At 42.4% G+C, this 23944-nt stretch overlaps 1 protein-coding gene across 3 annotated transcripts in view; it reads left to right on the forward strand.

Annotated features, from left to right (window-relative positions):
- SENP6 (SUMO specific peptidase 6) overlaps positions 1 to 23944 on the forward strand; it is a 611027-nt gene that overhangs the window by 543068 nt on the left and 44015 nt on the right. For all 3 annotated transcript variants that reach the window (XM_053710452.1, XM_053710454.1, XM_053710455.1), the window contains 2 exons: positions 8880 to 8948; positions 9554 to 9704. In XM_053710452.1, coding sequence (XP_053566427.1) covers positions 8880 to 8948; positions 9554 to 9704 — 220 coding nt within the window. The remainder of the gene's footprint in view (positions 1 to 8879; positions 8949 to 9553; positions 9705 to 23944) is intronic.

The raw sequence follows: 23944 nt of genomic DNA on the forward strand, positions 1-23944 counted from the left end.
ACGGCTCATTCTACTAGGTCAGTTTCTACTTCCTGGGCTTTTAGGAATGAAGCTTCTGTTGATCAGATTTGCAAAGCAGCAACTTGGTCTTCTTTGCATACTTTTACTAAATTCTACCATTTTAATGTTTTCTCTTCTTCTGAAGCAGTTTTTGGTAGAAAAGTACTTCAGGCAGCTGTTTCAGTTTGATTCTTCTGCTTATAATTTCAGTTTTTTTCATTATAAAGATTAAAACTTTTGATTTGGGTAGTGGATTATTTTTTCAGCGGAATTGGCTGTCTTTATTTTATCCCTCCCTCTCTAGTGACTCTTGCGTGGAAGTTCCACATCTTGGGTATCTGCTATCCCATACGTCACTAGCTCATGGACTCTTGCTAATTACATGAAAGAAAACATAATTTATGTAAGAACTTACCTGATAAATTCATTTCTTTCATATTAGCAAGAGTCCATGAGACCCACCCTTTTTGTGGTGGTTATGATTTTTTTGTATAAAGCACAATTATTCCAATTCCTTATTTTTGATGCTTTCACTCCTTTCTTATCACCCCACTTCTTGGCTATTCGTTAAACTGAATTGTGGGTCTGGTGAGGGGTGTATTTATAGGCATTTTGAGGTTTGGGAAACTTTGCCCCTCCTGGTAGGAATGTATATCCCATACGTCACTAGCTCATGGACTCTTGCTAATATGAAAGAAATGAATTTATCAGGTAAGTTCTTACATAAATTGTTTTTATTTTAAATGGTACCGGAGAGTACTGTATTTCCTCAGGCAGAACATAGAAGAAGAATTCTGCCTTGAGTCTGATGATCTTAGCAGTTGTAACTAAGATCCATGTTGGTTCCCACAAGATTTGCTGAGGAAGTACAGGAGAAATCTTCAGTATGAGGGAACGTTTCTTGCTGCAAGCATTATTAAGGTATGTGCAGTCATTTACATTCTGAGGAGACCTGGTATATCAGAATTTGGCTGACATATTCCCCATGCTGGGAAAGGGTGAGCAGTAATCCTAGGGTGGTACTATTGCAACCTGTGTATAATTATCCCTACTAGAGATAAACATGGGATACTTAAGGGATATGTAGACACTGGGACAGCCTAGGAAACGCTTAATATTAACGAATATAGGGCTTATCAAGGCTGACTTTTTATCTGAGGGGTTCACATGGCATGTATATTTAACATTTATTTCTTGGCCGGTTGTTTAAACCGCTTCCCATGCAGTTTCTTAATTGTTTCGGCTCATCAGGCATGATGGGTGGGGCCTAATATCCGCGCCTCAGTGCGCAGTTAAATTCTGGAGAGAACAGAAGCCATTAGCTCCGGTTGGGACCAGACTGTGAGGCTGTGTTTCGGAGTGGGACCACATCGTTTTAGCAGGTCTTTGGGGCCAGAACGTTTTTACTGCCTAACTTACTCGAATTAAAGGGTTAACTCTCCTATTACTTGTGGTGCAATATCCGGTTGCACTTTAGGTTCACACATCATCAAAATTTATCATTTAACATATTGTTTTAGCGACTTTGAAAAAACAGTGTACACTTTATATTCTTAAAGGCACATTACTCGTTTTTTTGCTGAATTGTTTTTCTTATATAATAAAGATTGTGAACGACTTGTGCGGTTATTACTAGTTTGTCCAACATGTCTGACATGGGAAGTCAGTGTTCTATGTGTTTAAAAGCCATTGTGGAACCCCCTCTTACATTGTGTCCTCCTTGTACTGAAAGGGCCCTACACTGTAAAGATCATATTTTAGGTAATGAAAGTGTGCCTAAGAATGATTATCAGTCTGAAGACAATTAGGATATGCCATCCAATTCTCCCCAAGTGTCACAACCTTTAACGCCCACACATGCAACGCCAAGTACCTCTAGTGCGTCTACTTCTTTTACTTTGCAAGATATGGCTGCAGTTATGTCTACTACCCTTACAGAGGTATTATCTAAACTGCCAGGTTTGCAGGGTAAACGCAGTAGGTCAGGTATTAATGTAAATACTGAACCCTCTGATGCCTTAGTGGCTATTTCCGATGCACCCTCACAATGCTCTGATTTGGGGGTTAGGGATTTTATGTCTGAGGGAGAACTTTCAGAATCAGGAAATGTTATCTCAGGCAGATTCTGACATCACGTCCTTTAAATTTAAACTGGAACACCTCCGCCTATTGCTCAGGAAGGTTTTGGCAACTCTTGAGGATTGTGATCCTATCACAATTCCCCCAGAAAAATTGTGAAAAATGGACAAATATCTAGAAGTACCTTCTTACACAGATGTTTTTCCGGTTCCTAAAAGAATTTTGGAAATTGTTAAGAGGGAATGGGATAGACCAGGTATACCGTTTTCTCCCCCTCCTAACTTTAAAAAGATGTTTCCTATATCTGACACCATACGGGACTCCTGGCAAATTGCCCCTAAGGTAGAGGGAGCTATATCTACTCTAGCCAAGCGTACAACTATACCCATTGAGGACAGTTGTGCTTTTAAAGACCCTATGGATAAAAAATTAGAGGGTCTTCTAAAGAAGATATTTGTTCACCAGGGTTTTCTCTTACAGCCTACAGCCTGCATTGTTCCAGTAACTACTGCAGCAGCTTTTTGGTTTGATGCCCTGAAAGAGTCTCTGAAGGTGGAGACACCTTTAGAGGACATTTTAGACAGAATATAGGCTCTTAAATTAGCCAATTCTTTTATTACTGAGGCAGCTTTTCAAATTGCTAAATTAGCGGCGAAAAACGCAGGCTTTGCCATCCTGGCGCGCAGAGCGTTATGGCTAAAATCGTGGTCTGCTGATGTTTCATCCAAGTCTTAGCTTTTAGCTATTCCTTTCAAAGGTAAGACCCTATTCGGGCCTGAGCTGAAGGAAATAATCTCTGACATTACTGGAGGTAAGGGTCATGTCCTACCTCAGGACAAGTCTCTCAAGATGAGGGGTAAACAGAATAATTTTCGTTCCTTTTTGAAATTTTAAAGGAGTACCCTCTGCTTCCTCTTCCTCCACTAAGCTCAATCCAAGTCGGTCTGGAGACCTAACCAGGCCTGGAATAAAGGTAAACACACCAAGAAGCCTGCTGCTGCTACTAAGATAGCATGAAGGGGCAGCCCCCGATCCGGGACCGGATTTAGTACGGGGCAGACTCTTTCTTTGCTCAGGCTTGGGCAAGGGATGTACAGGATCCCTGGGCATTGGAAATTGTGACCCAGGGGTACCAACTGGAATTCAAAGATTTTCCCCCATGGGGAAGATTTCATCTTTCACGTTTGTCTGTAGACCAGACAAAAAGAGAGGCGTTCTTACGCTGTATAAAAGATCTCTACACAATGGGGGTAATTTGCCCAGTTCCAGAGCAGGAACAGGGTCAGGGGTTCTACTCAAACCTATTCGTGGTTCCCAAAAAAGAGGGAACCTTCAGACCAATTTTATATCTCAAATGTCTAAACAAATTTCTCAGAGTCCCATCGTTCAAGATGGAGACCATTCATACAATTTCTCTTGTAAAATGTATTGAGTCCACAGATTCATCCATACTTGTGGGATATTCTCCTTCCCTACAGGAAGTGGCAAAGAGAGCACCCACAGCAGAGCTGTCTATGTAGCTCCTCCCTTAGCTCCACCCCCCAGTCATTCTCTTTGCTTACTCTAAATACTAGGAAGGGCAGAGTGAGTGTGGTGACAAAAATTTTAGTTTTTATTTTCTCAAGCAAAAGTTTATTTTAAATGGTACCGGTGTGTACTATTTACTCTCTGGCAGAAAAGCGATGAAGATTTCTGCAAGGAGGATGATGATCTTAGCACTTTGTAACTAAGATCCACTGCTGTTCTCACAAGGCCTGAAGAGTACAGGAAAACTTCAGTTGGGGGAACGGTTTGCAGGCTAAACTGCATTGAGGTATGTTCAGTGTATTTTTTTCTAGACAGACTGTGATTATTCTAGAAAAGACTGGCAATATCCCCATGAGGGAAGGGTAAACTGTATTCAGACACTTAGTAGGAATACTAGCTTGCATTAAGGGCTCATTAGTTACTGGTAACACTGATAAGAAAAAATGTTTTTGTTTTTTATTAAAAAAATGCAAATATAACGTTTTTTTGAGGGACTTTCAGGGGTCAATTGTGTGATATAGTGAGCGCTGGGAAGCCTAAAAGGACTGTGAGGTATGGATATGTTAAAAATGGAATGTATTTATTACAGTTAATATAAAATAAAAATATAGTATAATACATACAAATTAAAAAGCTTCTAAAATTCTTCCTAAAATCTCTATGGATCCATGAGATATAAGTCTTAAGGATATAGCGTTACCTATATCTTTGGTGTTGGAACAAATATTACGTTAGCTCCGACAACAGTCTAAGACCATAGTATTATGGTCTATAAAGTGCAGTTTAAGCACAGATATTTACAAACAGCAGATGTGATGTAAATGGCCAAAAGTATAAGTGATAGAAATACAATATAAATAAAAGTGTAGGAGAAATCCAATTGTGTAAAAATGGAAATAAAATTAGTTGAAAAAATGAAGAAATTTATGTCTCTCAAATAGTTTCTTAAAAAATGTCTCTTTGGAAAATCAGTGTTCCAAAAAAATATATCAAAGTGTTCCACAAAAATTGCAAAAGTGTTCCACAAAAATTGTAAAAAATTAATCCACAAATAAATATCAAGTGTTCAAAAAATATGGTGGGTAAGTGCGTTCAAAGAAATCCTAGATGATTAACTTCCAAAATAAACTCCAATAGCTGTGGTAGACGTGGAAGAGATTATAAGAATGCAGAATATAAAAAGTAAAAAATGTAGAATATAAAAATGCAGAAGAAAAAAAGAAAAAGTACAATAATGTGGCGGGTAGGTCCAAAGTCCTCCTCCTAATCTGTGGGTGAAATAAAGTGCAATCGTGTAATAACGTCTAGATGTGGTATAATAAAATCAGAAATTTGCTCACCAGTATGTCGACGCGTTTCGGCCCTCCTAGGCCTTTCTCAACTTCAAGGGTGGTCCCGCTTCGGCTTCCCCTGCTGCAAAGCAAGAGGGGAATTTTGCCCAATCCAAGTCAGTCTGGAGACCTAACCAGGCTTGGAACAATGGTAAACAGGCCAAGAAGCCTGCAGCTGCCTCTAAGACAGCATGTAGCCCCCGATCCGGGACCGGATCTAGTAGGGGGCAGACTCTCTCTCTTCGCTCAGGCTTGGGCAAGAGATGTTCACGATTCCTGGGCCTTAGAAATTGTGTCCCAGGGATATCTCCTGGACTTCAAAGACTCTCCCCCAAGGGGGAGATTACAAACAACCAGACAAAGAGAGAGGCGTTCTTAAGCTGTGTAGAAGACCTACATACCATGGGAGTAATCCACCCAGTTCCAAAAGCGGAACAAGGGCTAGGGTTTTACTCAAACTGTTTGTGGTTCCCAAAAAATAGGGAACTTTCAGACCAATCTTGGATTTCAAAATTCTAAACAAATTCCTCAGAGTACCATCATTCAAGATGGAGACTATTCAGACTATTCTACCGTTGATCCAGGAGGGTCAATATATGACTACCGTGGACTTAAAGGATGCGTATCTACACATCCCTATTCACAGAGATCATCAATTCCTCAGATTTGTCTTTCTGGTCAGGCTTTACCAGTTTGTGGCCCTTCCCTTCGGGTTGGACACGGCTCCCAGAATTTTCAAAAAAGTGCTAGGGTCCCTTTTGGTGGTGCTAAGGCCGCGGGGCATAGCAGTGGCGCCTTATCTAGACGACATCTTAATTCAGGAGTCGACTTTCCAACTAGCCAAGTCTCACACGGACATCGTGTTGGCTTTTCTGAGATCTCACGGGTGGAAGGTGAACATAAGAGTTCTCTCTTCCCTCTCACAAGAGTTTCCTTCCTAGGGACTCTGATAGACTCGGTAGAAATGAAAATATTTCTGACAGATGTCAGAAAATCAAAACTCTTAACCACTTGCCGAGCTCTTCATTCCATTCCTCGGCCATCAGTGGCTCACTGCATGGAGGTAATCGGACTCATGGTAGCGGCAATGGACATAGTCCCTTTTGCCCGCCTACACCTCAGACCACTGCAACTATGCATGCTCAAACAGTGGAATGGGGATTATGCAGATTTATCTCCTCAACTGCATCTGGACCAGGAGACCAGAGATTCTCTTCTCTGGTGGTTGTCTCAGGACCACCTGTCTCAGGGAATGTGCTTCCGCAGGCCAGAGTGGCTCATAGTAACAACAGATGCCAGCCTGTTAGGCGGGGGTGCATTCTGGAACTCCCTGAAAGCACAGGGCTTATGGTCTCAGGAGGAAACTCTCCTCCCGATAAACATTCTAGAACTGAGAGCGATATTCAATGCGCTTCAGGCGTGGCCCCAGCTTGCTGCGGCCAAATTCATCAGATTTCAGTTGGACAACATCACGACTGTAGCTTTTATCAATCATCAAGGAGGAACACGGAGTTCTCTAGCGATGATGGAGGTAACCAAAATAATCCGATGGGCGGAGGATCACTCTTGCCATCTCTCAGCAATCCATATCCCAGGAGTAGAGAACTGGGAGGTGGATTTCCTAGGTCGTCAGACTTTTCATCCGGGGGAGTGGAAGCTCCATCCGGAGGTATTTGCCCAGCTGACTTAGCTATGGGGCACTCCAGAATTGGATCTGATGGCGTCCCGTCAGAACACCAAGCTTCCTCTTTACGGGTCCTGGGATCACCAGGCGGTGCTGATAGATGCTCTAGCAGCGCCTTGGTCCTTCAATCTGGCCTATGTTTTTCCAACGTTTCCTCTCCTCCCTCGTCTGGTTGCCAGAATCAAGCCACGCAGGACTTAGTATGCAGACCTAGTGGACATGTCATCTGTGCCACCATGGACACTGCCAATGAGGCAGGACCTTCTAATACAGGGTCCCTTCAAACATCCAAATCTAATTTCTCTGCGTCTGACTGCTTGGAGATTGAACACCTAATTCTATCAAAGCGTGGTTTCTCTGAGTCGGTTATTGATACCCTGATTCAGGCTAGAAAGCCTGTCACCAGGAAAATCTACCATAAGATTTGGCGAAAATATCTTTTTTGGTGCGAATCCAATGGTTACTCATGGAGTAAGGTTAGGATTCCCAGGATTTTGTCCTTTCTCCAAGATGGATTGTAGAAAGGATTATCAGCTAGTTCCTTAAAGGGACAGATATCTGCTTTGTCTATTCTTTTTCACAAACGTCTGGCAGAGGTACCAGACGTTCAAACGTTTAGTCAGGCTTTAGTCAGAATCAAGCCTGTTTATAGACCTGTGGCTCCGCCATGGAGTCTGAATTTAGTTCTTTCATTTTTGCAAGGGGTTCCGTTTGAACCTTTACATTCCATAGATATTAAGCTTTTATCTTGGAAAGTTTTGTTTTTGGTAGCTATCTCTTCTGCTCGAAGAGTTTCAGAGTTATCTGCTTTACAGTGTGATTCACCTTACCTGGTGTTCCATGCAGATAAGGTAGTTTTGCGTACCAAACCCGGTTTTCTTCCTAAGGTTGTGTCTAATAGGAATATTAACCAGGAAATTGTTGTTCCTTCTCTGTGTCCTAATCCTTAGTCGAAGAAGGAACGTCTGTTACACAACCTTGATGTGGTTCGTGCTTTAAAGTTCTATTTACAAGCAACTAAGGATTTCAGACAAACAACTTCTTTGTTTGTTATCTATTCCGGTAAGAGGAGAGGTCAGAAGGCGACCGCTACCTCTCTTTCCTTTTGGCTGAAAAGCATCATCCGTTTGGCCTATGAGACTGCTGGCCAGCAGCCTCCTGAAACAATTACTGCTCATTCTACCAGAGCAGTGGCTTCCACATGGGCTTTTAAAAATGAGGCTTCAGATTTGTAAGGCAGCAACTTGGTCTTCGCTGCATACTTTTTCCAAATTTTATAAATTCGATACTTTTGCTTCTTCGGAGGCTATTTTTGGGAGAAAGGTTTTACAAGCAGTGGTGCCTTCCGTTTAAGGTACCTGTCTTGTTCCCTCCCTTCATCCGTGTCCTAAAGCTTTGGTATTGGTATCCCACAAGTAAAGGATGAATCCGTGGACTGGATACACCTTACAAGAGAAAACAGAATTTATGCTTACCTGATAAATTACTTTCTCTTGTGGTGTATCCAGTCCATGGCCCGCCCTGTCATTTTAAGACAGGTGGTTTTTATTTTTAAACTACAGTCACCACTGCACTCTATGGTTTCTCCTTTTTCTTCCTAACCTTCGGTCGAATGACTGGGGGGTGGAGCTAGAGGGGGAGCTATATGGACAGCTCTGCTGTGTGCTCTCTTTGCCACTTCCTGTTAGGAAGGAGAATATCCCACAAGTAAAGGATGAATCCGTGGACTGGATACACCACAAGAGAAAGTAATTTATCAGGTAAGCATAAATTCTGTTTTTGCTTTGTTCCATTGATATTCTTAGTTGAAAGCTAAACCTAGGTAGGCTCATATGCAAATTTCTTAACCCTTGAAGGCCGCCTCTTATCTGAATGCATTTTGACATGTTTTCACAACTAGAGGACGTTAGTTCATGTGTACCATATAGATAACATTGCGCTCACGTCCGTGGAGTTACCTAGGAGTCAGCACTGATTGGCTAAAATGCAAGTCTGTGAAAAGAACTGAAATAAGGGGGCAGTCTGCAGAGGCTTATACAAGGCAATCACAGATCTAAAAAGTATATTAATATAACAGTGTTGGTTATGCAAAACTGGGGAATGGGTAATAAAGGGATTATCTATCTTTTTGAACAATACAAATTCTGGTGCAGACTGTCCCTTTAAGGAAAAGAAAACTTTTATTGTTTAGTGTTTTATTTTTTATGTAAAAATCAAGCTTATTTGTAATGATTTTTACTATTTCTCTCTATTTGCAGACCATGTATTTTGCTGATGGATTCACTGAGAGGCCCTTCTCGCTCCACAGTCGTCAAAACATTACGAGAGTAAATCAACCATTTTTTTATCATATCTTTTTTTTTCTCCTTTTACTTTTAAAGTCACACAAGATAAAATTATCTAATTCTGTTTGTTTTATATTTTTAAAGGGATATACAACTCTAGGTTACATTTTTTAATTTAGATAGAGCATATAATTATACATTTTTATTTTGCTTCTATTATAATTTACTCAGTGTTTGGTATCATTTGTTGGAGGCCTTACATAGGTAGGCTTAGGAGAATGTGTGTCTGAAGCAATGTATGGCAGTAGTGGAAATTTAAAACTTTTTGTTATTATTTTGTTTCAAATTGCAGGCTCTGTCTGAATCCTGAAACTTTAATTTTAAGATACAGTAAATACCTGGCTTCAAAACTCTTCTGACCCAATAAGCAGTGCTAGACGCACAACCCAGCTGTGTAATTAGCACTTTTAATTGGATCAGATGCAGTGTATGTCGTCCATGTACTATGTGTTTAACCCCCTTTACTGGGGTTAAACACATAGAGGTGCAGGATCACTAGTCTTTAAATTGCACGCATTAAAAATCTTAAGTAGAGCTGGTTTCCCGTGTATTTAAATGTAGTAGCAGCTCTGAATTGTTTCTTACAGATATTTGGAAGTAGAATGGGAAGTCAGAAAGGGAACCAAAAGAAGTTTTTCCAAAGACGTCATGAAAGGTTCAAACCCCAGAGTGCCTCAGCAGAATAATTTTAGCGACTGTGGAGTGTACATACTACAGTATGTGGAAAGCTTTTTTGAGGTGAGTTTGTACAGTGTTTTCTAAGAAAAGCCAAGCAAAAATTAAATGTGTGCATTGTATAACAGCGTGCCCTCTGATAGTTTGTAGAATCCTCCCAGAGAGATTTGAGGAGTGTGCCTCCCCCTATATCTGCTGTTAGATAAGTTTCTACCTATTTGTATTGTATCTAGGCTGTCGGTGTGCTCTAGCCAGATACAGGCTTTCTGTAAAAATGAGGAAAAAAGATAATACAGTATGTCCACTACAGGAAGAGTCCAGCCACCATCTGGCTATTCTAGGGCTGCTTGTGAGAACTGGGGTCGTCCTATGCAGGCTGGCCTACGTACATGCAAGATTAGTTGTTCCTGCACTGTTTGTAATGGCCTATAGAGAGAGAGAGAAATAAATATATATATATATATATATATATATATGGCTGAGCTACTATTTGAATAGTATAAATATATTCATAGTAGTATGGTAACACTTCTTATGTATCTTATGTAATATTTAGTACTTTAGCAAGCAACAGTTTTTACGCCCAGGTATTTTTCTGAGCATAAACCTGAAACTAGTTTACTGTGCTACACCAAAACCAATTAAAAAAACCTTTTAGGTTATAATGAATTGGCACTACCATGTGATAAGCATTAACATGTACAATATAGCATTTTAAAACTAGTTTGGCACTCAAACCTCCTATGAAGGATTTCTACATAGTAACAGAAGCAGTGCTAGGATTGTTGTGCTATCATTCTGCATTGCATCTGTTCATATTTTCTTCAATTCCCTAGGCAAATGAGTACATTTAGCTTTGCAAAGTTGCTGTTTGGTGAGCATAATTTTTGGTTGTCTGCTTCTGATTCTTAAGAGGCTGTGGGTCTTGGTGTATGTACAAGTCCTGTGGAAATGGCTAAAGAAATTAGGGCATAAGTGTGAGGACAGTTTTCTATAGTAGGTCTGTCTATTTTGTGGTGCCTGGAGCAGATAGGTAAACAATGGCACTACAGAAGGGCAATATACCAGTTAAGTGAATATAAATATCACTATAATTATTAATATTTATGGTTGTAAATCTGGGAGTGGTGCTTTGCAAAACAGACTTTGTGTTAGAGTTGTGGGGAAAGAAACAGATATTCCCACCATAGAATGCAATTCAGCACTCTCTGCCCTGACTACTAAGGCAGAAATTGTAAGAGGAATAAATAAAATATAACTTTTATTAATTCAGATAAAAAGTAGGGTAAGAAACTTGATTAAAAATAAGAAAGATTAAGTGTATGATTAATGAACCCTGGGGGATTAATAATAATTTGCCTTTGTGGTTAAATAACCCCAAGTAAGGGTTGTGATATGTCTGGGAGCAATGAGGTGGGTTGGAGGAATGAGTACAATATTTGTATCAATTTAATTATTCCTCTAACCAAGTATAATCCCTATAAAACTCTAGTGGTACATTATCCATTCAATTTCTTTACATTATATCCTCTTGTAAGAGGTTATGTAATAATATCATTTAATACTATATGGTGCTGGGATGTACAAATGTGCCACAAGGATTCTAGGGATAAAGGATCTATTATAATCGCAAATGTTGTAATAAAAGGAGTCACAATCTATTGTTGTCCCAACATAAGTTGTGCTACTTTCTATTCTCAGCAGCAATACTACTATTGTATAGTTCTTGAAAAAATAAGTGTTGTGCTTATACACATGTAAAGTTACACCATTATTTTAACAAACCAACATTGAGTAAATGCCAAACCAGTGGGTGTAAACGTTGTATCAGTACCAGTTAGCCAATTAGGTATAATATTGGTTGGATTGACACAATAATTGCCACTGTTGCTAAGTAAGACCTAAATAATCTATACAAAATATTTGAGGTTACAGGCGCTACATTGAGTTAGCTGTAACTATTGTAAGCGCCACACTTCTGGCGCATATGTAACTTTAGCTCAACCAATAAAAATACAACAGGGGCCACTAGTACTAAGTACAGTTTGAATAAGCATTACAAAATAATTGGAACAACAAACGTAAGACTGGGTTAGCCATGATTATCATAAGCGCCACTATTCCAGCGCATATCTAGTGTCGTTAGTTTAGATAAATACTCTTGCTTGTTGGTGGTTTATTTGAGTCAGCAGGCTATTAGGTACTCTTTTAGTTGAAACCATGCTGGAAGAAACGGCTACTTTATGCGATTAATTTAATTGGTAATATAACTGCTCCGTTTTTAGAGGTACAAAAACCACTTCTTTCCTAAAGTAAAAAATCCCCATTAGCTGATAGAACCCACTGACGCGTTTCGCCCCTCTGTGCTTAAAGGGACAGTTTACCCAATTTAAGAACTAATTTTATTGCATTTATCAAGTTAAAGTAAACCTAGGTCTGTGTTGCTTATTTTAGAATTAGTTTTGTAACTGAATAAAATATTTTTGCAATCTTCCGCTTTTTTGGGCTGCTAACAATACCTATTTTGATATTTTCTGGCCGCGCAGCCACTCGAGCACAGTCCCTTCTGAGCAGGGTGCATGCTCCAGCCCCCAGGATGACGTCACCGCAATTGGTGTGTCTGTGTTCGCGCGCGGGGGGCTGATTATTTTTTTTTCCCTCCATACTGGTGCATGCGAATCACACTACACATTGGGTAGGCTGCTCTAGTGTATAAAGCGCACAAAGGACAGTGACTCAGGGCAGGAAGGTGCACCACCGGTACAAGGAATGATAATCACTGGTTCCCCCAGCCTCTCCAGCTCCTTCTGACCCTGTGTTACGCTGTACAGCCCAATCACTCACTGCACAGAGCAAAAACAAGGGAGCTTTAGCGATTCATGTGAATGGGATAACATAGGGTCTGATAAAGCTGATGTACTGTGCACTAATATGTATATATGCATCTCCCACTGCTAATACATTTTATAGGCACCAGGAACTGCGGGTCCCGTTATTACAGCTACACACAGTGAGATAAAGCCGTACATCAGCTCCATCAGACCCTATGTTACGCTATGCACATGAGTCACTATCCTATCCCCAGCAGCTGACAGTTGCATAGTAAAGTCCCTAGCTCTACATAACAAACCTCTGTATTCGCTTGAGCGCACACTGTGGTTGACATTAAAGGAGTGTGACGTTTGCATATTTTTAAATAGCGAATTCTGATTGGTCATGAGGCGGGGTAATAGAGCTGTGTAACTCAGCCCTTTTGTCTGGGTGTTCCTAGATCGTCACTCTCCACGATTAGGAAAAAAGGAAATAATGTAAAAAAAAAAAAAGTCTAATAATTATGTTTATTTACCTACTATACTTGGTTAAACTGTGCTAATGGTGTTACATAACTAACATCCTTGAGTGTACTGGTCCTTTAATCAAAGGCGGCCTTTGATAAAGTGCTTTCTATAGTGGGAATATCTCTTTTCCCACACATCTTGTGGTGCCTGAGCTGAAATTTCCAAGGAAATTACTTGTGAATGTAAAGCTTTCCTCTTGTCTTTACTACACCTAAATAGGGAATTTCTTGGTAAACAAGATTACTTCTTGCTTCAGGTTTTTCCTTCGTGGAAATCTTTGACATGTACCTCTTATTTTGTTGTCTGGGTATATTAATAACTCTTCTGTTGCTGGGTCTGCTAGCCGTGTTCTTGGCAGTCTAAGCATTCAATATTTTTTCTCTGTTATGCTGCACTGCCATGAATTATGTAATTGTTTAGGGATTTCATTTCATCATGCTCGAGTTCAGATTCTACTTCTGAAAGAGGCAAAACGTTGTCATCTTTCCTTCTTTTAGATTTAGAATGAAGCTGATTGTCTTGCTGTTCAATCCCTTAAAGCAGTTGTTTTTCATCTTTATCTTATGCAAAGTAATATCATTGTGAATATCTGAGCAGTGATGAAGATCTGATCAGAAGCTTTATCTAGTTTTAATACTTTGTATCCATTTTTGGTAACTGGTTTGCTTCTTTGGTTACATGTACCTAAGGGAGATTGCTAATTTTCAACAAATCTTAGAAAATAATCGAGTTTATTCTGCTTTTAGATGTTGCCTCTAAAGACCATGTGCTTTGTCATGTCCTGTTTAAGTAATGTTTGGTTAGTTTCAGCTAAGGAATTGGCCTCAGTGCACATCATTGGTGCAGATTCTTGTTAAATTAGATTTATTTCATAAAGGTGGTGAGAGTCCACAAGCCATTACTCCTGGGAAATACCACTCCCGACCACCTTACTGGAAACTAGTCTTATCTAAGCCTCAGCAGGAGGAAAGTGAATAATGAAGATGCTCCAGATGTTGTTCAGTGAGAGAGGGGTCCTCAGACCGATTTGAGGACCGTTTTCCCCTCCGATAGCTAATGTTTCACAAAGGGAAGCATTTGCTGTATGGGTAGTAGCACAATTACACCAAGTGGGAGTTAGTCACAGGCCTGCCACAGGTGTTGCGGGGACCAGTCCCTAGTTTTGGATCATCATTATACTCCATATACAGAGATCCTTTGCTTTCAAGCGTACAGCAATAGATTGGCTGTTTACTTGAAGCAGTATTTCCTTTCATAAGGCAGGGAGAGTCCACAACTTCATTCCTTACTGTTGGGAAAATGCAACACCTGGTCACCAAGAGGAGGCAAAGACACCTCAGCCAAAGGCTTAAATATCCCTCCCACCTCCCCTATCCCCAAGTCATTCTTTGCCTTTCGTCACTATAGGAGGTGGCAGAAGATTTGGATAGTCCTGTAATGGGTATGTTCCCTTCTAGAAAGGACTGGAGTTTTAAGTAATCATGTAAACCTCTCAGTGAGAGTATTGATGAGTTAGAATCTGGAGATGTAGGGAAAGTTTTTCTGTGAACCCATCCAGACTATCGCTAACAGCTCCTGAGCAATCAGTGTTGACGAGTTTCACTGCTTGCTTTTACAGACTCAAGTCCATGTTAGAAGTGCTGCTGCAAGACTGTCACACTTGAGAGGCTGTGCCTGTTCCACAGCATGGATCCTGGAGGGTAAGACTGTTTTTTATATATACACTTTAAAACACCATACAGGGTCACAGTGTGGCTCCTTTATACATATGCCTTACCTCGCTCTAACAAACGCAAGAGAAAGGTTAAACATAGTTCTCCTGACCTAGAGACATCTAAATATTTGTTGGATTTAGCTACTATGTCCCAGCTATCCGAGGATGAGTTAACCTCTGTAGCTTCAGAGGGTGAACTTTTGGAGTCCGAGTCCTTCAGCGGAGGAACCCTCCTTTAGTTTTAAAATTGCGCATCTGTGTTTTTTATTAAAGAAGGTTCTGTCTACGCTAGAGGTTGCAGAGGCTACACTCCCTAAGATCCCTAAATTAGACAGGGTTTATGAAGATAGGAAGGTCCCTCTGACTTTTCCTGTGCCAGTTAAGATTGCGAATATTATTAGTAACGAATGGGAAAGAGTAGGAACTTCTTTTCCCCCCTCGTCTACTTTAAAAAAAATTCCAGTCCCTGACTCTCAATTAGATTTGTGGGGCTCCATCCCTAAGGTGGATGGCGCTATCTCTACGCTAGCTAAGCATACTACTAACCCTCTGGAAGATAGATCTTCTTTTAGAGAACCTATGGCGGAAGCTGTAGCCACGGTTGCTGGAGCAGCTACCTACTGGTGCGACACTCTGTCGGAGCTCATTGAGATGGAGACTCCCCTCGAGGATATTCAGGAGAGAATTAAAGCACTGAGAATTGCTAACTCTTTCATCTGTGATGCGAATATGCAGATTTGCATAAATGCAAAGGCTTCTGGCTTGGCGGTTCTAGCCCGCCGGGCTCTCTGGTTGAAGTCTTGGTCTGAGGATATGACTTCTAAATTCAGACTCCTTTCTCTTCCCTTCAAGGGGAAGATTTTGTTCGGTCCAGGGCCGGACTCCATTATCTCTACGGTTACCAGAGGGAAAGGTGCCTTCCTATCGCAGGATAAGAAGAATAGGCCTAAGGGACGGCAACTGTCTAATTTTCGTTCCTTTCGTGCTGACATGTCACAACGACAGCAATCCTCATCCGAAGTCAGAGTAGCGCAACAGTACTTGAAAACTGGCTCACTCCTGGAATAAGTCCAAATAGACTAAGAAGCCCGCCGAGAACAAATCGGCATGAAGGGGCGACCTCCGATCCGGGATCGGATCGAGAAGGGGGTAGACTGTCTCTTTTTTCAGACGCTTGGTTCCAGGATGTTCAGGACCCTTGGGTCCTGGAGGTTGTATCTCAAGGATAGAGGATAGGATTCAAATCTCATCTGCCCAGGGGCAGATTCCTACTCTCCAGTCTGTCTACAAGACCAAAAAAGAGTGCTGCCTTCTAAGGTTGCGTACGGGATCTCTCCTCTCTAGGAGTAATTGTCCCGGTACCTACAGCAGAAAGAGGTTTGGGGTTTTATTCAATCCTTTTCGTGGTTCCAAAGGAGGAGGGAACTTTTCATCCGATTTTGGACCTAAAGTGCCTAAACAAGTTTGAAGTTTCTGAGTGTTCCCTTTTTCAAGATGGAGACAATACGGTCAATCCTTCCTCTGGTTCAGGAAGGACAGTTTATGACTACAATAGACCTGAAGAATGCATACCTTGACATTCCAATTCACAGGGAACATTTTAAGTTTCCAGTTCATAGCTCTTCCGTTTGGCCTAGCTACTGCTCCAAGGATATTTTCGATGGTTCTGGAGGCTCTTCTAGTCATTGCCAGAACACAAGGTATTGCAGTAGTGCCTTACTTGGACAATATCTTGGTACAGGCACCATATTTTCATCTAGCGGAAGAACATTCGGAGTCGCTTCTCAATCTTCTTCGATCACATGGATGGTAGATAAACTTGGAAAAGAGTTCTCTTACTCCAAGTACAAGGGTGAATTTCCTGGGAACTATAATAGACTCCATATACATGAGAATATTCCTCACAGATCAGACACGTTGAAAGCTAACTTCTGCATGTCTTGCTCTCGAGGCCTCCTCGAGACCCTCAGTGGCTAAGTGTATGGAGGTGTTCGGACTCATGGCGTCTTGTATAGACATCATTCCCTTTGCCAGATTCCATCTCAGACCCTTACAACTATGCATTCTGAGACAATGGAACGGCGACCATTCAGATCTGTCTCAACAGATCGTGCTGGACAACCTGCTGTGAGACTCGCTCTCTTGGTGGCTGTGTCCAGATCATCTGTCCCAACGCACGTGTTTCTTGAGACTGTCCTGAGAGATTGTGACTACGGACGCAAGCCTTTCTGGCTGGGGAGCCGTTTGCGGTGCCAAGACGGCACAAGGTCTGTGGACTCAGGAGTCCTCCCTTCCGATCAATATTTTGGAACTACGGGCAATCTTCAATTCCTTGAAGGCTTCGCCCCTTCTGGGTTTGTCCCAGTTTATCAGATTCCAATAAGACACTATAACCTCGATTGCCTACATCAACCATCAGGGGGGGGGGGGACGAGAAGTTCCTTGGCGATGAGAGAAGTATCTCAGATACTAGAGTGGGCGGAGACTTACGGATGTTCGTTGTCAGTGATCAACATTCCGGGTGTGGCCAACTGTGAAGCGGACTTCCTCAGCAGGCAATCCTTTCACCCAGGAGAATGGTCTCTCCACCCTCAGGGGTTTGCAGAGATATGCAGCGAGTGGGGGACCCCAGAGATAGATCTCATGGCATCCCGCCTCAATACCAAAAGATCGAGGGATCCTTAGGCGAAATTGATAGATGCCCTATCGGTACCATGGAGGTTCAGACTCATATCTTTTTCCTCCATTACCGCTTCTCCCTTGTGTGGTGGCTCACATCAAGCAGGAGTGAGCATTAGTGATTCTGATTGCTCCGTCGTGGCTGGAAAGGACGTGGTTTGCGGATATGGTGGGGATGTCCTCATCTCCTCAGTGGAGGTTACCTTGTCGCAGAGATCTACTGATACAGGGTCCCTTCGTTCATCAAAATCTAGATTCTCTGAGGCTGACTGCATGGGGATTGAACGCTTAGTCTTAGCCAAGAGAGGGTATTCTGATAGTGTTCTTGACACACTGGTTCAATCTGGTAAGCCAGTTACTCGTCGTATCTACCATAAAGTGTGGAGGACTTACTTGTACTGGTGTGAAGAGCGTGGTTTTTCCTGGCATAAGGTTAAAGTTGCCAGAATTTTATCTTTTCTCCAGGATGGACTGGAGAACGGTTTATCTGCTAGTTCCCTGAGGGGACAAATAGTGGCCCTATCGGTATTACTGCACAAAAGTTTGGCTGAGCTTCTGGATGTGCAGTCCTTTGTTAAGGCTCTGACTGGGATCAAACCAGTGTTTAGATCTGGGGCTCTGCCTTGGAGCCTCAATCTTGTTTTTAGTGTTTTGCAGGAGGCTCTGTTTAAGCCTATGCATACTGTTAACATTAAATTGTTATCTTTGAAGGTTATTTTTTTTGTTGGCTATTGCTTCTGCGCGCAGAGTTTCTGAGATTTCTGCTTTGCAAAGTGACCCCCCTTATCTGGTTTTTCATGCTGATAAAGCGGTTTTACGCACAAAGATAAGGTTTCCTCCCTAAGGTGGTGTTGGATCATAACATTAATCAAGAGGTTGTTGTTCCTTCCTTGTGTCCTAATCCTCCTTCAGCGAAGGAACTTTTGCTTCACAATCTAGATGTGGTTCGTGCCTTGAAGTTCTATCTTCAGGCTACTAAGGAATTCAGACAATCTTCTTCTTTGTTTGTCATCTATACGGGGAAGCATAAGGGGCAGAAGGATACTATGACTTCTCTATCTTTCTGGTTGAGGAGTGTCATCTGCTTAGCTTATGAGACAGTGGGGCGACAGCCTCCTGAGAGGATTACGTCTCATTCCACTAGAGCAGTGGCTTCCTCCTGGGCTCTTAAGAACAAAGCCTTAATGGATCAGATTTGTAAGGCGGCTACCTGGTACTCCTTGCACACTTTTTCTAAATTTTACAAGTTTGATGTGTTTGCTTCGGCTGAAGCAGCTTTCGGGAGAAAAGTTTTTCAGGCTTTGGTGCCCTCAGAATAGGGTCCGCCTCTCTTTTTTTTTTCCTCCCGTTATTCATTCAGTGTCCTCTGGAGCTTGGGTATAGTTTTCCCAACAGTAAGGAATGAAGTCGTGAACTCTCCCTGTCTTATGGGAAAAAAACATATTTTATGCTTACCAGAAAAATTCCTTTCCTTCCTGGCAGGGAGAGTCCAAGACCCCGCTGTAATTTATGTTTTTGATGGGGAGCTCGCTTTTTATATTATTTCTTCTGGCACCTTTTATACCCTGATGTTTCTCCTACTTTTCCTTGTTCCCTCGGCAGAATGACTGGAGGATAGGGGAAGTGGGAGGGATATTTAAGCCTTTGGCTGGGGTGTTTTTGCCTCCTCCTGGTGGCCAGGTGTTGTATTTTCCCAACCGTAAGGAATAAAGTCGTAGACTCTCCCTGCCAGGAAGGAAAGGAATTTATCTGGTAAGCATAAATTATGTTTTCTCCAACATAGGTGTGTCCGGTCCACGGCGTCATCCTTACTTGTGGGATATTCTCTTCCCCAACAGGAAATGGCAAAGAGCCCAGCAAAGCTGGTCACATGATCCCTCCTAGGCTCCGCCTACCCTAGTCATTCTCTTTGCCGTTGTACAGGCAACATCTCCACGGAGATGGCTTAGAGTTTTTTAGTGTTTAACTGTAGTTTTTATTATTCAATCAAGAGTTTGTTATTTTGAAATAGTGCTGGTATGTACTATTTACTCAGAAACAGAAAAGAGATGAAGATTTCTGTTTGTATGAGTAAAATGATTTTAGCAACCGTCACTAAAATCCATGGCTGTTCCACACAGGACTGTTGAGAGCAATTAACTTCAGTTGGGGGAACAGTGAGCAGTCTCTTGCTGCTTGAGGTATGACACATTCTAACAAGACGATGTAATGCTGGAAGCTGTCATTTTCCCTATGGGATCCGGTAAGCCATGTTTATTAAGATCGTAAATAAGGGCTTCACAAGGGCTTATTAAGACTGTAGACTTTTTCTGGGCTAAATCGATTCATTATTAACACATATTTAGCCTTGAGGAATCATTTATTCTGGGTATTTTGATATAATAATATCGGCAGGCACTGTTTTAGACACCTTATTCTTTAGGGGCTTTCCCAAATCATAGGCAGAGCCTCATTTTCGCGCCGGTGTTGCGCACTTGTTTTTGAGAGGCATGACATGCAGTCGCATGTGAGAGGAGCTCTGATACTTAGAAAAGACTTTCTGAAGGCGTCATTTGGTATCGTATTCCCTTTTGGGCTTGGTTGGGTCTCAGCAAAGCAGATACCAGGGACTGTAAAGGGGTTAAAGTTAAAAACGGCTCCGGTTCCGTTATTTTAAGGGTTAAAGCTTCCAAATTTGGTGTGCAATACTTTTAAGGCTTTAAGACACTGTGGTGAAAATTTGGTGAATTTTGAACAATTCCTTCATGTTTTTTCGCAATTGCAGTAATAAAGTGTGTTCAGTTTAAAATTTAAAGTGACAGTAACGGTTTTATTTTAAAACGTTTTTTGTACTTTGTTATCAAGTTTATGCCTGTTTAACATGTCTGAACTACCAGATAGACTGTGTTCTGAATGTGGGGAAGCCAGAATTCCCATTCATTTAAATAAATGTGATTTATGTGACAATGACAATGATGCCCAAGATGATTCCTCAAGTGAGGGGAGTAAGCATGGTACTGCATCATTCCCTCCTTCGTCTACACGAGTCTTGCCCACTCAGGAGGCCCCTAGTACATCTAGCGCGCCAATACTCCTTACTATGCAACAATTAACGGCTGTAATGGATAATTCTGTCAAAAACATTTTAGCCAAAATGAACACTTATCAGCGTAAGCGCGACTGCTCTGTTTTAGATACTGAAGAGCATGACGACGCTGATAATAATGGTTCTGAAGGGCCCCTAACCCAGTCTGATGGGGCCAGGGAGGTTTTGTCTGAGGGAGAAATTACTGATTCAGGGAACATTTCTCAACAAGCTGAACCTGATGTGATTACGTTTAAATTTAAGTTGGAACATCTCCGCATTCTGCTTAAGGAGGTATTATCCACTCTGGATGATTGTGACAAGTTGGTCATCCCAGAGAAACTATGTAAAATGGACAAGTTCCTAGAGGTCCCGGGGCTCCCAGAAGCTTTTCCTATACCCAAGCGGGTGGCGGACATTGTTAATAAAGAATGGGAAAGGCCCGGTATTCCTTTCGTCCCTCCCCCCATATTTAAAAAATTGTTTCCTATGGTCGACCCCAGAAAGGACTTATGGCAGACAGTCCCCAAGGTCGAGGGAGCGGTTTCCACTTTAAACAAACGCACCACTATACCCATAGAGGATAGTTGTGCTTTCAAAGATCCTATGGATAAAAAATTAGAAGGTTTACTTAAAAAGATGTTTGTTCAGCAGGGTTACCTTCTACAACCAATTTCATGCATTGTCCCTGTAGCTACAGCCGCATGTTTCTGGTTCGATGAGCTGATAAAGGCGGTCGATAGTGATTCTCCTCCTTATGAGGAGATTATGGACAGAATCAATGCTCTCAAATTGGCTAATTCTTTCACCCTAGACGCCACTTTGCAATTGGCTAGGTTAGCGGCTAAGAATTCTGGGTTTGCTATTGTGGCGCGCAGAGCGCTTTGGTTGAAATCTTGGTCAGCTGATGCGTCTTCCAAGAACAAGCTACTTAACATTCCTTTCAAGGGGAAAACGCTGTTTGGCCCTGACTTGAAAGAGATTATCTCTGATATCACTGGGGGTAAGGGCCACGCCCTTCCTCAGGATCGGCCTTTCAAGGCAAAAAATAAACCTAATTTTCGTCCCTTTCGTAGAAATGGACCAGCCCAAAGTGCTACGTCCTCTAAGCAAGAGGGTAATACTTCTCAAGCCAAGCCAGCTTGGAGACCAATGCAAGGCTGGAACAAGGGAAAGCAGGCCAAGAAACCTGCCACTGCTACCAAGACAGCATGAAATGTTGGCCCCCGATCCGGGACCGGATCTGGTGGGGGGCAGACTCTCTCTCTTCGCTCAGGCTTGGGCAAGAGATGTTCTGGATCCTTGGGCGCTAGAAATAGTCTCCCAAGGTTATCTTCTGGAATTCAAGGGGCTTCCCCCAAGGGGGAGGTTCCACAGGTCTCAGTTGTCTTCAGACCACATAAAAAGACAGGCATTCTTACATTGTGTAGAAGACCTGTTAAAAATGGGAGTGATTCATCCTGTTCCATTAAGAGAACAAGGGATGGGGTTCTACTCCAATCTGTTCATAGTTCCCAAAAAAGAGGGAACGTTCAGACCAATCTTGGATCTCAAGATCTTAAACAAGTTTCTCAAGGTTCCATCGTTCAAGATGGAAACCATTCGAACTATTCTTCCTTCCATCCAGGAAGGTCAATTCATGACCACAGTGGATTTAAAGGATGCGTATCTACATATTCCTATCCACAAGGAACATCATCGGTTCCTAAGGTTCGCATTCCTGGACAAGCATTACCAGTTCGTGGCGCTTCCTTTCGGATTAGCCACTGCTCCAAGGATTTTCACAAAGGTACTAGGGTCCCTTCTAGCTGTGCTAAGACCAAGGGGCATTGCTGTAGTACCTTACTTGGACGACATTCTGATTCAAGCGTCGTCCCTTCCTCAAGCAAAGGCTCACACGGACATTGTCCTGGCCTTTCTCAGATCTCACGGATGGAAAGTGAACGTGGAAAAGAGTTCTCTATCTCCGTCAACAAGGGTTCCCTTCTTGGGAACAATAATAGACTCCTTAGAAATGAGGATTTTTCTGACAGAGGCCAGAAAAACAAAACTTCTAGACTCTTGTCGGATACTTCATTCCGTTCCTCTTCCTTCCATAGCGCAGTGCATGGAAGTGATCGGTTTGATGGTAGCGGCAATGGACATAGTTCCTTTTGCGCGCATTCATCTAAGACCATTACAACTGTGCATGCTCAGTCAGTGGAATGGGGACTATACAGACTTGTCTCCGAAGATACAAGTAAATCAGAGGACCAGAGACTCACTCCGTTGGTGGCTGTCCCTGGACAACCTGTCACAAGGGATGACATTCCGCAGACCGGAGTGGGTCATCGTCACGACCGACGCCAGTCTGATGGGCTGGGGCGCGGTCTGGGGATCCCTGAAAGCTCAGGGTCTTTGGTCTCGGGAAGAATCTCTTCTACCGATAAATATTCTGGAACTGAGAGCGATATTCAATGCTCTCAAGGCTTGGCCTCAGCTAGCGAGGGCCAAGTTCATACGGTTTCAATCAGACAACATGACAACTGTTGCGTACATCAACCATCAGGGGGGAACAAGGAGTTCCCTAGCGATGGAAGAAGTGACCAAAATCATTCTATGGGCGGAGTCTCACTCCTGCCACCTGTCTGCTATCCACATCCCAGGAGTGGAAAATTGGGAAGCGGATTTTCTGAGTCGTCAGACATTGCATCCGGGGGAGTGGGAACTCCATCCGGAAATCTTTGCCCAAGTCACTCAGCTGTGGGGCATTCCAGACATGGATCTGATGGCCTCTCGTCAGAACTTCAAAGTTCCTTGCTACGGGTCCAGATCCAGGGATCCCAAGGCGGCTCTAGTGGATGCACTAGTAGCACCTTGGACCTTCAAACTAGCTTATGTGTTCCCGCCGTTTCCTCTCATCCCCAGGCTGGTAGCCAGGATCAATCAGGAGAGGGCGTCGGTGATCTTGATAGCTCCTGCGTGGCCACGCAGGACTTGGTATGCAGATCTGGTGAATATGTCATCGGCTCCACCTTGGAAGCTACCTTTGAGACGAGACCTTCTTGTTCAGGGTCCGTTCGAACATCCGAATCTGGTTTCACTCCAGCTGACTGCTTGGAGATTGAACGCTTGATCTTATCGAAGCGAGGGTTCTCAGATTCTGTTATTGATACTCTTGTTCAGGCCAGAAAGCCTGTAACTAGAAAGATTTACCACAAAATTTGGAAAAAATATATCTGTTGGTGTGAATCTAAAGGATTCCCTTGGGACAAGGTTAAGATTCCTAAGATTCTATCCTTCCTTCAAGAAGGATTGGAAAAAGGATTATCTGCTAGTTCCCTGAAGGGACAGATTTCTGCCTTGTCTGTGTTACTTCACAAAAAGCTGGCAGCTGTGCCAGATGTTCAAGCCTTTGTTCAGGCTCTGGTTAGAATTAAGCCTGTTTACAAACCTTTGACTCCTCCTTGGAGTCTCAACTTAGTTCTTTCAGTTCTTCAGGGGGTTCCGTTTGAACCCTTACATTCCG

Source organism: Bombina bombina, chromosome 4, assembly GCF_027579735.1.
Source record: "Bombina bombina isolate aBomBom1 chromosome 4, aBomBom1.pri, whole genome shotgun sequence".
In the NCBI taxonomy this organism is placed as follows: Eukaryota; Metazoa; Chordata; class Amphibia; order Anura; family Bombinatoridae; genus Bombina; species Bombina bombina.